Source organism: Protopterus annectens, chromosome 3.part1 (assembly GCF_019279795.1).
Source record: "Protopterus annectens isolate FY-2018-M chromosome 3.part1, PAN1.0, whole genome shotgun sequence".
In the NCBI taxonomy this organism is placed as follows: domain Eukaryota; kingdom Metazoa; phylum Chordata; order Ceratodontiformes; family Protopteridae; genus Protopterus; species Protopterus annectens.
The window spans coordinates 23098721-23112103 of record NC_056732.1 but is presented as its reverse complement, the minus strand read 5'-3'; the positions used below and the strand labels follow the sequence as shown (position 1 = coordinate 23112103).

At 38.9% G+C, this 13383-nt stretch overlaps 1 protein-coding gene across 2 annotated transcripts in view; it reads right to left on the bottom strand.

Annotated features, from left to right (window-relative positions):
* Positions 1 to 13383, bottom strand: part of ARHGAP28 (Rho GTPase activating protein 28) — a 1230114-nt gene that overhangs the window by 560365 nt on the left and 656366 nt on the right. For both annotated transcript variants that reach the window (XM_044066513.1, XM_044066514.1), the window contains exons 2-3: positions 1960 to 2156; positions 728 to 945 (exon numbers count right to left, since the gene is read on the bottom strand). In XM_044066513.1, coding sequence (XP_043922448.1) covers positions 728 to 945; positions 1960 to 2156 — 415 coding nt within the window. The remainder of the gene's footprint in view (positions 1 to 727; positions 946 to 1959; positions 2157 to 13383) is intronic.

The window sequence follows — 13383 nt, the reverse complement described above, 5'->3', positions numbered from 1 at the left end:
ATATCACTCTGACAAACTACTCGGTGACAAACTTCCATCTACATATATCCTATAGGCCTCCACTACAGGAGGTTTAAGGTATTACACAGTGAAGAATCTAGCCTGGCTGGATCTTTCTTGAGTTTTGAGAAATTTTTCAAGTTGGTATCAATATTTTTTAAAATTGCCATGACATAAGCAGTTGCAACTTCTAGACGAAAGAGGACAATTTGCAAACGCCATCATCCTCTCTTACAAATGCTCTATAAATATTGCAGACAAATACAACACTATGGATAAGAAGCATTAAATATATAAATGACAGAAACAACCAATCTTTGACAACATTATGTCTTAAACTGAATAATTGCATAAAAGTAAGTCTTCTGAACTGGTTGCTCATGGCCAATTTTGCAAAATTTCAGCACCTGGCAATGAAATGCCCTACTCTGTGCATCTGAAAAGATGATAACCCTGCACCTGTTCTAATTTAACAGCCCCTCCTGGCAGTCTGTCCAACAAATCAGCCTCTCTTTTTTTTTTTGAAGAAAGGTCCTCATGATTTAACAAAATACTGAACCAGAAATCTCAGTGCAAAGTGAGTAGGTTTTCTGCTTAGCACAATCAGAGAAAGCACAGTAAAGCTGGAAAACAATTCTTTTACATTTGCCTTTGGGGAAAAAAGTGAAGCATTTTTAGTATACAAGAAAAGCATATATCGTCAGACTAATACTTAAGACTGACTTACAGATGAATCTCTAACACCAAAGACATCTCTCACATCTCTCACTGACTGCTTGTTCTTTTTTTTCAAGGTCTGTGCGAAGGTATTGTATCGTTTTTCCACGGCAGCTGCTTGGGTTCTTGTCAATGTGGTGAGGACAGCGTTACTGACAGCTTCCTCAGTACCTGAAACCAATGCAGACAAGCCCACCTCTTGCAGCCATTCTGCTTCCAACTCGCCATCTGAAAGAAAAAAAAAGCTTTTTACCAGAAAACCTTGTTATTTATAGCTTAACATCAACTTATTCTAGTATTGTTAATGACTGCCCTGATATAATTATACATTCCCAGTATCACATCTTGCCTTTATTAGATTCCAGCTGGTGTGATACAAATTAATAAAGGAGAGCTACGCTATCTCAAGAGCTAAAAGATGCAAGGTTGCACTTAAGCTATCACTTACTCTTAGAGCTCATTAGCCAATGGGATGGTTTTGTTGTCCTTCTCTTCAGGTAAGTTGCACTACCTTTACATAGTGCTACTAGTCATAGGTTCATAGATTAGTACTAGGCTAACTACCCTTGTGGGCCATTTCAAGCCTAGCCAGTTACCCCATGTGAGAATCAAACCCTGCACCTTGTGTCTGTAAGGTAAACACCTTAACCATTATGCCATCTTCCTGCCCCCTATTTACTCTCATCTTTGGTTAAACGTTACCACTTTTTTAATAAACAGCTTTACAGGTTCAGAATGCGCGAGTGTGACAAATGGAAGAACAGTCGTAAGTCACAATGTCTCACAGAAAGAATCCATTCTGCTGGTGGGTGCACCATTCTCTAGAGATGACCATGAAAATTTTTCTGCGACAAACATAACCTTTGTTAAGGCAAGTACTGCAAAACCTGAGAATTTCAGAATAGTATCTGGCCCAAGAAGTGAAAATTGGATGTCGTCTGGTTTTCCTACTGTTCAGATATTTTGCTTGTAGCAAAATTTAAATGGGCACAATATATGGTATCCAGTGAAAATGCACCGTATCGGAAATTTGGGATTTTCAAATACTCAAGTTATTTAACAAAGGTAGTATTGCTGTCTTGACTAGTTTGATAACAAAAATCTGTTTTTAAATGATTTCCTTCATCCCATGTTATTTTTTTACCAGACACTTGCTGACTCCATTGTACCTGTATATTATTACTGACAGTTCCTGCAGTATATAACAATTAATACCTACATCTAGAAAACTTCTGCACTCACCTTCTGCAGGTTTAAACTCAACAATGCTTTGATCTTCAAATCCATTTACCCTGCTCTCTTTAATACTTTGTACTTCATTCCAGAAATCTTCCATAGATGTGCTATCCACAGACATCTGGGATGCTGAGCGGGTAAATACTGGTGGACTATTTGGGTCCTGAGAAAGCATTCTGTTAAGTCTTCTGCATGGACTTTTCCTAAAAAGAAATAATCAGAATCACCACTGTATAATGTTTTTTGTAGGTAGAAATTAGTTGTTTTTTAACATTATTTAAAAAAATAATGTCCTTTTTCCTGAAAAGAAAATTTTAATCTTTGTGAAAAATTATATAAAAATCTCTGTACAACCATGTAATTGTTTTATTGTAAGAAACCAGAAAATTTTAAACTATAAAACTTTGAATACTTTCTTCTGCAAAAATACATCAGAACCTTAACAAGTGAAACCATCTGCAATCACTGGAGACCACACACACAGACTCACACAGACAATCTGGGTTTGGCAGCTACTGCTTGCCAATTAATATGTTTTCTTTATTTAGCTTAGAACTTTCCAGAAGACAACTCTACTATGGGATGATGCTGTTTAAACTTGATTTTTTTAGAGGGAGTTAGATTTCAATCTTCAGTTAGTAAAGGTATTTAGAGTTAGCTAGCTGTTTTTTTGTAATGTCATCTATCTGTTCAAGATTTTTTTTATATTTTTCTGTGCAATAGCATACCTGCCTGCAAATTAGTTTTTAAAGGTCATTGCCATAAGTAAAGAATTTCATTATTTTAATGGAATGTAAAACTGTAGGCACATTGGATAAAACTGAATATAAACAAGACCTTTATCAGGGCAACAAACTGGAGACATTAGAAGACACTGAACACTAAAATCTTACCTCTCATCTGTAGATTTTCACAGAATGTCCAGATTTTTGCCTTATATTTTTGGCCTGTTTTTCATAAAATTGTGGTTTTCTGGCACATTAGTGACAAATCATTAGAAACTGAAGTTAGAAAATAATGGCAGACATCGGTTCGATCCATGGCTGGGGTGCCTTCTGTGCGGAGTCTGCATGCCCTCCCTGTGACTGCGTGGGTTTCCTCCAGGTGCTCCGGTTTCCTCTCACATCCCAAAGACATGCTGTAGGTGGATTGGACACTCTAAATTGGCTCTAGGGGTGAGTGCGTGCATTTGTGTGTCTTCTGTGGAAGGTTGGGCACCAGGCTGGCAACTTGGCACCATAAAACTCCAGTGCCAATCATGAGCGGACAGGTGATCCGCTGTGGCGACCCATAACTGGGAAAAGCTGAAAGAAGAAGAAGATTTATGTTTCAGACTTCATACCCTTCAGAAAATACATACTAATGCAAAACCTGTTATTCTATCAACTTTAATTGGCCATATTTTGGGTCTTTGTCTTGATTTCTTGCTCTAAGAGGTTGAGAGGTACGACTGAAATGGAAGTTAAAACAGTGGAGGTACGACTGAAATGGAAGTTAAAACAGTGGAACAGGTTAACATCTTCAGGTAACCTTCAATTATCTGACAAGTGTGGCTGAAGAGAAATGGAAGTCTGAATGAGGAGATCAAAGCTAGAATCAGAGGTGCTGCAGCCAGGGTTATTGTGTGAAAGAAGGATGCCAAAGAAGCTGAAAAGTAAGGCATGCAATGCTGTACTGCAACCAGTGCTTCTGTGTGGCAGAGAACCCTGGGTGATAGGGATGAAGTGCCTGAGATAAGTAGCAGGATGCACACTGCGTGGCAAATGAAGAAGCTTAGACACCAGAGTGGAGGCTGAAGTAGCGCCAGTTACAAAGAAGATCAAGAGGAACAGATTAGGGTAGTCTGGTCATGTGTGCAAGAAAGTATATTTAATAAATCAGATTTGTGTGAAACAGGAAGAAGGCAAGAGTAGATGATGTCTAGCCAAGGGATGGATGGACTGCATGAGAGATGACCCATGACTAGTAAAGAAGATATGCAAGTGGCACTGAATTGGGAGAAGTGGTAACAATTGACACACCAACCCAAAGCTGTGTAAAAATACGTAAAAGGGAATTGATGAGGATGATAATGACAGTAACTGACCAGCTGAGCTACTTTATCCATGGTATTTTATTTGGCTATCAAATGCCAAATAATTTACAGAAAGCGTTTTATATTAGATATTCTACAGTGCTTATATTGTACCAGGTTATTCAGTTATCTAGATTATTTTCCCTTCCATGCCATCATTTTTTCCTGCCATCTGCCATCAGCCAAACCAGTATGGCACACTGAGGTTACAAATTACTGTTTACTCTAAAAATGATTCGTCTGATTTCACCCATTTGCATGTATTCAGTTTCATCCCATCTACCTTCAGTTTTGCATTCCATTCCACCTATCATTTGCTAAAGTTCTTGCTCAGAGTCTGCCTGTAATGCCACACTGTCTTCATACAGCAGCTTTGTACACCTTTTCTCTGTGACTTGTTTGCTAGTGTAGTCTATCACCAGTATGAAAAGCACTGGGCTCAGAGTTGAACCCTGATAAACATCTGTCTTTATTTGTACTACTCTGCTTACTTGTTTACTCATCACGCTCTCTAGCATGTTGATGCAGCATAACAGGAGTCTGATACAGTGTGAAAATCCCGTTTGTTCTGTATTTCACTTGCACTTGAATGCTTAAATGATAGGGAAGCAAACTGTGTAGTAATTCCAGTCCTTTCTCCCTTTGCATTAACTGTGAAGTATAAACAGCAGTGACACTTAATACTAAAAGTTTTCTGTGAATTTGCAGGCAGACACTACCTAAGTAATAAAAGTAATACAAGATATTTAAAACTACACATTATTCAGAAATTCTTAGGCAGTCATTAGCTAATTAAAATACCTCAGATAAACTAACCCAGATGGGTAGCCAGTTGCATATTACCACTGCCTTGTCCTTTCTCTGCCCATGTAGTAGCACTGTTAGTTCCACCTGTATACATTTTCACAAGTTTTCTATGATAGTCAATACAATAACCCCATAACACCACATTTAGTGTTGGGGCTTTCATTTTAGCTGTGCTACTGATAGTGTACTCTAAATGTAGTGATTTGAAACAGACACATTTTACTCAAAATCTAACAAGATAATCTCTAGTTAACAAACAACTAAATATATAAAAGCAGAATAAAAACATAATTAAAAAATATAAATATCCTAGTGCCCCTAATTATAAGACAGTGTGCAACTTACAAACATTCTCAGTGAAAGGAAGAGAAGTAGGGTATAACTTATTGTCTGCAATAATTCTGATCTACTTCTAATCCTACTTGTGCTATGAAGCAAGTTTTTGCACTTTGCAGACATAGTTGTACATAATAAATGTGCTTTCATGAAACAAATGCTGCTTTTTTGGCAATTTTCACTGTAAAGATAAACTTTTCTTGTAAGCATATCAGATGTGGAGTAGGAATTTGTTTAAAATGTATTAGTTTGTCCATTATATGAAAGGATGTACTGTCTGTTTATACCCACCTGGTACTTCTACATGGGTGGTTCATACAACATGAAAAATCAATCTTGGATGTCTCTTAAATTTAAACCTCTTTTTGCTTATATGCATTTGTATGTGAGGATGGAATATTTTGATCAATCATGGGTAATTTCCACACACATGTTCTAAACAGCATACTATAACTTTTCTACATGCATTTTCTCCATAGCATACTATAAATTTATGATAGATGGATGGAAAGTACAGTTGTGTACACTTACCATAAATGTAGATGTTAGAGTGTATTCACTGTTGCAGTCATTACATTTGGGTTATCTGCTTGCAGTTAGCCCTCAGTTGGCCTGATTAACAAAGTCTTAGGTCCTGCATCGTTGCTGTCCTTTCTTCCATGACGTCAGGTCGTCAGGGGTATAAAACATGCAGCCGAAGCCATTACATCAGTTTTTCTTGCCCCAGATGTCAGGTGCTCCCTAATGGGGGGCAATTAAATATAAAAATACAATGACATACCTCCAACAAAAAAGCAAATATACCAAAAAGCTTTTAAGCATAGTAAAGGAAAGTAGAGGTATATCCAAAAGAAGTCAGGGGGCTGGAGGGAGGGTAACCAGGACTGCAACAGTGAATACACTTGAACATCTACATTTATGGTAAGTGTACACAACTGTACTATGTTCTTCGTGTTTCACTGTTACAGTCATTACATTTGGGTAGATTCCCAAAGCTATGGTTGGGAGGAGGAATTTAGATAACCTTAGGACCAGCTATAAGGCTTTGCAAGACTTCAGTGGCAAAGTCAGCTCTGGATTTAGAGATAACTGGCAAATGATAATGCTTGGTGAAAGTATGTACAGAACTCCAGGTAGCAGCTTCTAGGATGTCCCTGGTAGGGACGCCTCTGAGAAAGGCTGTAGAGTTAGATGCAGCCCTGGTGGAGTGAGGTCTGATCCCCTGTGGGATAGGTTTTCCATGGTGCTTATAGCAGACATGAATACAATGGCTTATCCATTTAGAAATGGTTTGCTTTGAAATAGCCTTCCCCTCTGCCCCTGCAGCAAATGCCACCAGCAGTTGTTCAGATTTCCTTTGAGGTTTAGTCCTGTCCAAGTAAAATCTAAGTTGTCTGTGCACATCCAAGGAGTGCAATATCCATTTCACTTTGTTCTGTGGATTAGAAAAGAAGGTTGGCAAATGAATGGACTGATTAAGAGCCACAGTGGATACCACCTTGGGCATGAAGGAGGGGTTGTTCCTGAGGGACACCCTGTCTGCATGAAAGAAGATGAAAGGCTCCACTGCCATAAGGGCCTGTAATTCAGAAACCCTTCTTGCTGAAGTGATTGCTAAAAGGAAAGCTGTTTTCCAAGAAAGAAATTTTAAGTCTGCAGTAGAAGCTGGCTTGAAAGGAGGTAGAGTGAGTTTCTCCAAAACAAAGCTAAGGTCCCAGGCAGGAGTTGCAGCTCTCCTGGGTGGTCTCAAATTTCTGGCCCCTTCGAGGAACTGCTTGAGCAGTGGATGAGAGAAGAGGGGATGTTCTGTGTTATAATGAGCTGAAATGGCTGAGGCGTGAATTTTGATGGAGGAGAAAGACAGGCCCTTGTGAAGCATCTCAGTTAAGTATTGTAAAATCTGAGGTAAATTGGGCGCTGCTGTGCTCATCCCTTGAGATTGGTTCCAGGCACAGAAACTTTTCCATTTCTCAGCATAAGATTTTCTATTACTAGGCCTCCTTGCCTGTAAAATGATATCCATCACAGGTTTACTGAGGGATGGTAAAGGAGAGATTATTAGCCAGGCTGCTAGATTCAGTGTTAGAAGCTGAGGGTGCAGAATCTGGTTCTCCTGCTGAGACAACAGGGAAGGAGTCTGAGACAGGTGCCATGGGGATAACCATGACACACTGCGCAGGAGGGGGTACCAGTGTTGGCGTGGTCAGTCTGGAGCAATAAAATCATCCTTGGTTTGTCCTGTTTGATTTTTAATAGTACTTTGGAGAACAGAGGCAGAGGGGGAAGGCATAGACTGATAGGTTTTTCCAGCTGAAGGACAGAGCATCCACTTTCCAGGCTTGTTTGTGGGGAGTCCTTGTGCAGAATTTGTCTAACTGCTAGTTCTGGGGAGAGGCAAACGGGTCTATATCTGGGCTCCCCCATTTGCTTGTCAACATGTTGAAAATCTTTGGTTCCAGTTTCCACTCGTGTGGGTCCATGAGGTTTCTGCTTAGTCCGTCTGCCAGTGTATTTAATTTTCCTGGCAGGAATTGAGCTTGTAGGTGCACTTGGTAGCTCAAGGCTGTGTTCCACAATGCCATGACTAGTCTGCAGAGGGGGTAAGAATGTGTACCCCCCTGCTTGTTTATGTACCACATAACAGTGGTGGTATCCGTCTTTACCATTAGTTGTCCTGGAAGAATGTGGTCCTTGAAGGCTGTCAGAGCATTCTGTACAGCTAACATTTCTTTTTCATTGATATGCAGGTGCATTTGACTTGGGGTCCATTTGCCCTGAATGCACTTCCCTGCCAGGTGAGCCCCCCATGCATGGTCTGATGCATCTGCTGTTAGGGTTTGGGTGGCAGGGGGTGGTGTGAAAGGTAGTCCCTTGTTTTGGTGGCAGGCCTCTGCCCACCAAAGGAACTCTAGGCGTAGGCAAGGTATGATAGGAATCATTGCTTCTAGATGCTGAGAATGTTGACACCATAGGCTTTTTAGATACCACTATAGTTTCCTCATATGCAGTCTTGCATATGGAATTAGAAGAATGCAGGAGGCCATGAACCCAAGGCTTACAGTATTTGTCTTGCAGATATAGCAGGGTTTTTGTGGCCACTTGTTTGAAGTAGGTTGTCAAATTAATTTGTTCCTCTGGCATGAGGAAAGCCATCTGGGAAGTTGTATTCAAGCTTGCTCCCAGGAATATAATTTGTTGACAGGGTACCCGGTGTGATTTCTTTTCATTTATGGTGTACCCCAGACAAGTTAGAACCCTTCGTACAAAGGCCAGATAATTCAAAAGTATCTCCTGGCTTTCTGCCTGAATTAGCCAGGTATGGGTATATTTGAAAATTTCTTTGCCTTGAAAATGCAATAACTGGTGCTAGGCACTTTGTGAATACCCTGGGTGCAGTAGATAAGCCAAAGGGTAGTGCATGTAGCCTTGTAGCTTTGAAGCATAGGTGTCTTCTGCAAGATTCCCTGATTGGGATGTGCAGGTATGCTTCTTTTAAATCTAGTGTTGCCAACCAGGCATCTTTGCCTAGCATAGGAAGCAACTGGTAAAGAGTCAACATCTTGAATTTTGGAATCTCAAAAAAGGTGTTTAGAGTAGACAGGTTCAGGACAGGATGCCATGAATTGTCTTTTCTGGGTTCCAGGAAAAGTCTCGAGTAGAAACCTTGTCCCTTTTCCTCTTCTGGTACCAGCTGCATAGCCCCCATGCATAAGAGAGAAAGAGAAAAAATAGAGCGCCAGCCTGCTTTGTTAGCTGTATGTCCCTGGATTTTGTCTATAATTGCAAAATTAAATTTGGCAGTGGAATGAGTTAGTGTGTGTTTGTATAGTGCATTTGTGTTTTTACATTTATTGTATTGTTAAAATAAAAAACAACAATTGAGCATACCGGTTTCGACAGAACAAAATGCCTTCCTCAGTGCATAGCAATACATCAGCTCTACACACAACTTAAACATCTTAGTGATATTAGGACCAAACGTATTCACAATGCACTACACAAACACACACTAACTCATTCTACTGCCAAATTTAATTTTACAACTATAGACAAAATCCGGGGACATAGAGCTACAAAGCAGGCTGGCACTCTATTTTAAACAGGAAAGAATCAAGATGGATTGTCCAGCTCGGAGCTTTGTTTAAGCCTGGTTTAAGTAAACATAATTGAATCTTTGGGCTGGACCAATTGAAATGCAACAAGTTAATTAACTATATAAATGTGTGTAGAGCTAATGTATTCCAATGCACTGAGGAAGGCATTTTGTTCTGCCGAAACTGGTATGCTCAGTTGTTGTTTTTTATTTTAATAATACAATAAATTTAGCCTATATACTCTTATTCTGGTGCCGGACCCCTTTTTTTTACTCTGTTTTTAGTGTCTGCCACAATTCTGCCCTCATAGCTGGCTTTGGAGGTTTTGATGAGGGATCTCAACTTTTTGTTGAGGCTAATAAGGGAATTCTTCCAGTCTTGGACTTCACCTTTTTCTGCAACAGCTTCTTCCTTCTGTTGTAGAGTTTATTAATGGCAGGGGACCACCAGATTGGCTTCTTATTTTTGAAGGAGAGTGTCTTGGTTCTGTTGAGTATGGCTAGTTCTGTGCATTTATGTCCGTGTTCATACAGTGCACTGCTGTATGATCGGCAGCCATGCATCTATTTTCCATTGGCATGGGTGGTGTGAAGTTAGTCACCTCTGTTTTTAGGAGTCCAAAGTCAGCTTTGGAGAAGTTTTTCATGGTGGCTACCTTTGCGGGGGGTGTGGGTGAGATGTGGATTTCCATGGCGATTAGTTTGTGGTCGGATCTAACCAGGGAGGAATTGACTATTGGTGTAGAGCAACAGTTGCCCATGTTAGTAATAATGAGGTCAGCGATGTTACTTCCTCTAGTGAGGGTAAGAATGAGCTCCAGGGCATTGGAATTGATGAATTCCAGGAAGTGCTGGGCTACTGCACTGGTACATGAGTCGTTTCCCCAGTTGATGGAGGGGTAGTTGAAGTCGCCTAGTATGAGAAGCAGTCTCTCTGCAAACGCGCTTACGTCTGCTTATGGAATAAAGAACGTTTTTTACACTACATACTGGATTGCCTGGCCATTTCTGAGTCAACTTTGTTTTTTGGAGACTTTACGGAGTTTGTTTTATTTTATCACATGCTTTATGTTTTTTGACCACCAGGATGGTTTGTTATTGAATTTTCCATTACATTTACATCTAGTTGGGACTGCCAGATTAATGTGTTTATCTAGGTGAGCAGAAAATCCAGAGAAAAAGGTCTCCAGGAAGTGCATTATGACTAAAGAATAAAAGGGCATTAGCACTAAATAAGGTTTCTACTGTTACTTATATTTCACTCAGAAGCACCTGCTCTTACAGTAATCAAAATAAACCTTTAATCCTGTATGCAAAATGATTAATTAGCACCAGCCACTCATAACTAGTTTTCCTAGTCTGTAGATTTCTACATTAATTGTTAATGAGGTTGGATAATGCAGACGTCTCACTTCTACATTAATTGTTAATGAGATTGGATAATGCAGACGTCTCACTTCTACATTAATTGTTAATGAGGTTGGATAATGCAGACGTTTCACTTCTACATTAACTGTTAATGAGGTTGGATAATGCAGACGTTTCACTTCTACATTAATTGTTAATGAGGTTGGATAATGCAGACGTTTCACTTCTACATTAATTGTTAATGAGGTTGGATAATGCAGACGTTTCACTTCTACATTAATTGTTAATGAGGTTGGATAATGCAGACGTTTCACTTCTACATTAATTGTTAATGAGGTTGGATAATGCAGTCGTTTCACTTCTACATTAATTGTTAATGAGGTTGGATAATGCAGACGTTTCACTTCTACATTAATTGTTAATGAGGTTGGATAATGCAGACGTTTCACTTCTACATTAATTGTTAATGAGGTTGGATAATGCAGACGTTTCACTTCTACATTAATTGTTAATGAGGTTGGATAATGCAGACGTTTCACTTCTACATTAATTGTTAATGAGGTTGGATAATGCAGATGTTTCACTTCTACATTAATTGTTAATGAGGTTGGATAATGCAGTCGTTTCACTTCTACATTAATTGTTAATGAGGTTGGATAATGCAGTCGTTTCACTTCTACATTAATTGTTAATGAGGTTGGATAATGCAGACGTTTCACTTCTACATTAATTGTTAATGAGGTTGGATAATGCAGATGTTTCACTTCTACATTAATTGTTAATGAGGTTGGATAATGCAGATGTTTCACTTCTACATTAATTGTTAATGAGGTTGGATAATGCAGACGTTTCACTTCTACATTAATTGTTAATGAGGTTGGATAATGCAGACGTCTCACTTCTACATTAATTGTTAATGAGGTTGGATAATGCAGACGTCTCACTTGTACATTAATTGTTAATGAGGTTGGATAATGCAGACGTCTCACTTCTACATTAATTGTTAATGAGGTTGGATAATGCAGACGTCTCACTTCTACATTAATTGTTAATGAGGTTGGATAATGCAGACGTCTCACTTCTACATTAACTGTTAATGAGGTTGGATAATGCAGACGTCTCACTTCTACATTAATTGTTAATGAGGTTGGATAATGCAGACGTTTCACTTCTACATTAACTGTTAATGAGGTTGGATAATGCAGATGTTTCACTTCTACATTAATTGTTAATGAGGTTGGATAATGCAGACGTTTCACTTCTACATTAATTGTTAATGAGGTTGGATAATGCAGTCATTTCACTTCTACATTAATTGTTAATGAGGTTGGATAATGCAGTCGTTTCACTTCTACATTAATTGTTAATGAGGTTGAATAATGCAGACGTTTCACTTCTACATTAATTGTTAATGAGGTTGGATAATGCAGACGTTTCACTTCTACATTAATTGTTAATGAGGTTGGATAATGCAGACGTTTCACTTCTACATTAATTGTTAATGAGGTTGGATAATGCAGGACGTCTCACTTCTACATTAATTGTTAATGAGGTTGGATAATGCAGACGTTTCACTTCTACATTAATTGTTAATGAGGTTGGATAATGCAGACGTTTCACTTCTACATTAATTGTTAATGAGGTTGGATAATGCAGACGTTTCACTTCTACATTAATTGTTAATGAGGTTGGATAATGCAGACGTTTCACTTCTACATTAATTGTTAATGAGGTTGGATAATGCAGTCGTTTCACTTCTACATTAATTGTTAATGAGGTTGGATAATGCAGACGCTTCACTTCTACATTAACTGTTAATGAGGTTGGATAATGCAGACGTTTCACTTCTACATTAATTGTTAATGAGGTTGGATAATGCAGACGTTTCACTTCTACATTAATTGTTAATGAGGTTGGATAATGCAGACGTTTTACTTCTACATTAATTGTTAATGAGGTTGGATAATGCAGACGTTTCACTTCTACATTAATTGTTAATGAGGTTGGATAATGCAGTCGTTTCACTTCTACATTAATTGTTAATGAGGTTGGATAATGCAGTCGTTTCACTTCTACATTAATTGTTAATGAGTTTGGATAATGCAGACGTTTCACTTCTACATTAATTGTTAATGAGGTTGGATAATGCAGACGTTTCACTTCTACATTAATTGTTAATGAGGTTGGATAATGCAGACGTTTCACTTCTACATTAATTGTTAATGAGGTTGGATAATGCAGACGTTTCACTTCTACATTAATTGTTAATGAGGTTGGATAATGCAGACGTTTCACCATCTCACTGGATTCAAGAAGCTGCCTCACTCGTCAGTTTTACACGTCCTTGGACCCAAAATGTAAACACAGAATTTGTCACCATGCACAGCGATTTAGCCCAGGAGCTGGAGGTTGCCTTGATCAGGTCAAGCTCTACGGGGCCTTGGGCCCAAAATACAAATTTAGAACTTTGATTCAGCCCAATATTTGTCCTGTCATTATCCTGGCACTACATAAAGATACCTGCATGATTCAGCTGGTATCTAGTTCTTCTAGGTACACCAGCCACATAAAGGGCTCTATTGATCTAGTGACCAATTACACTGAGAGCACGTCTTCTGAAATCCGAGCAGACTTGTACTGGGAGCAAATCTGGAATCTGGCCCAAAGAGTTTTTAAAAACAATAGTGTCAGCTTTAATGCAAGCATAAGAGGACACCTAACCATGAATCCTTTAGGCCATCATTTTCTTTAA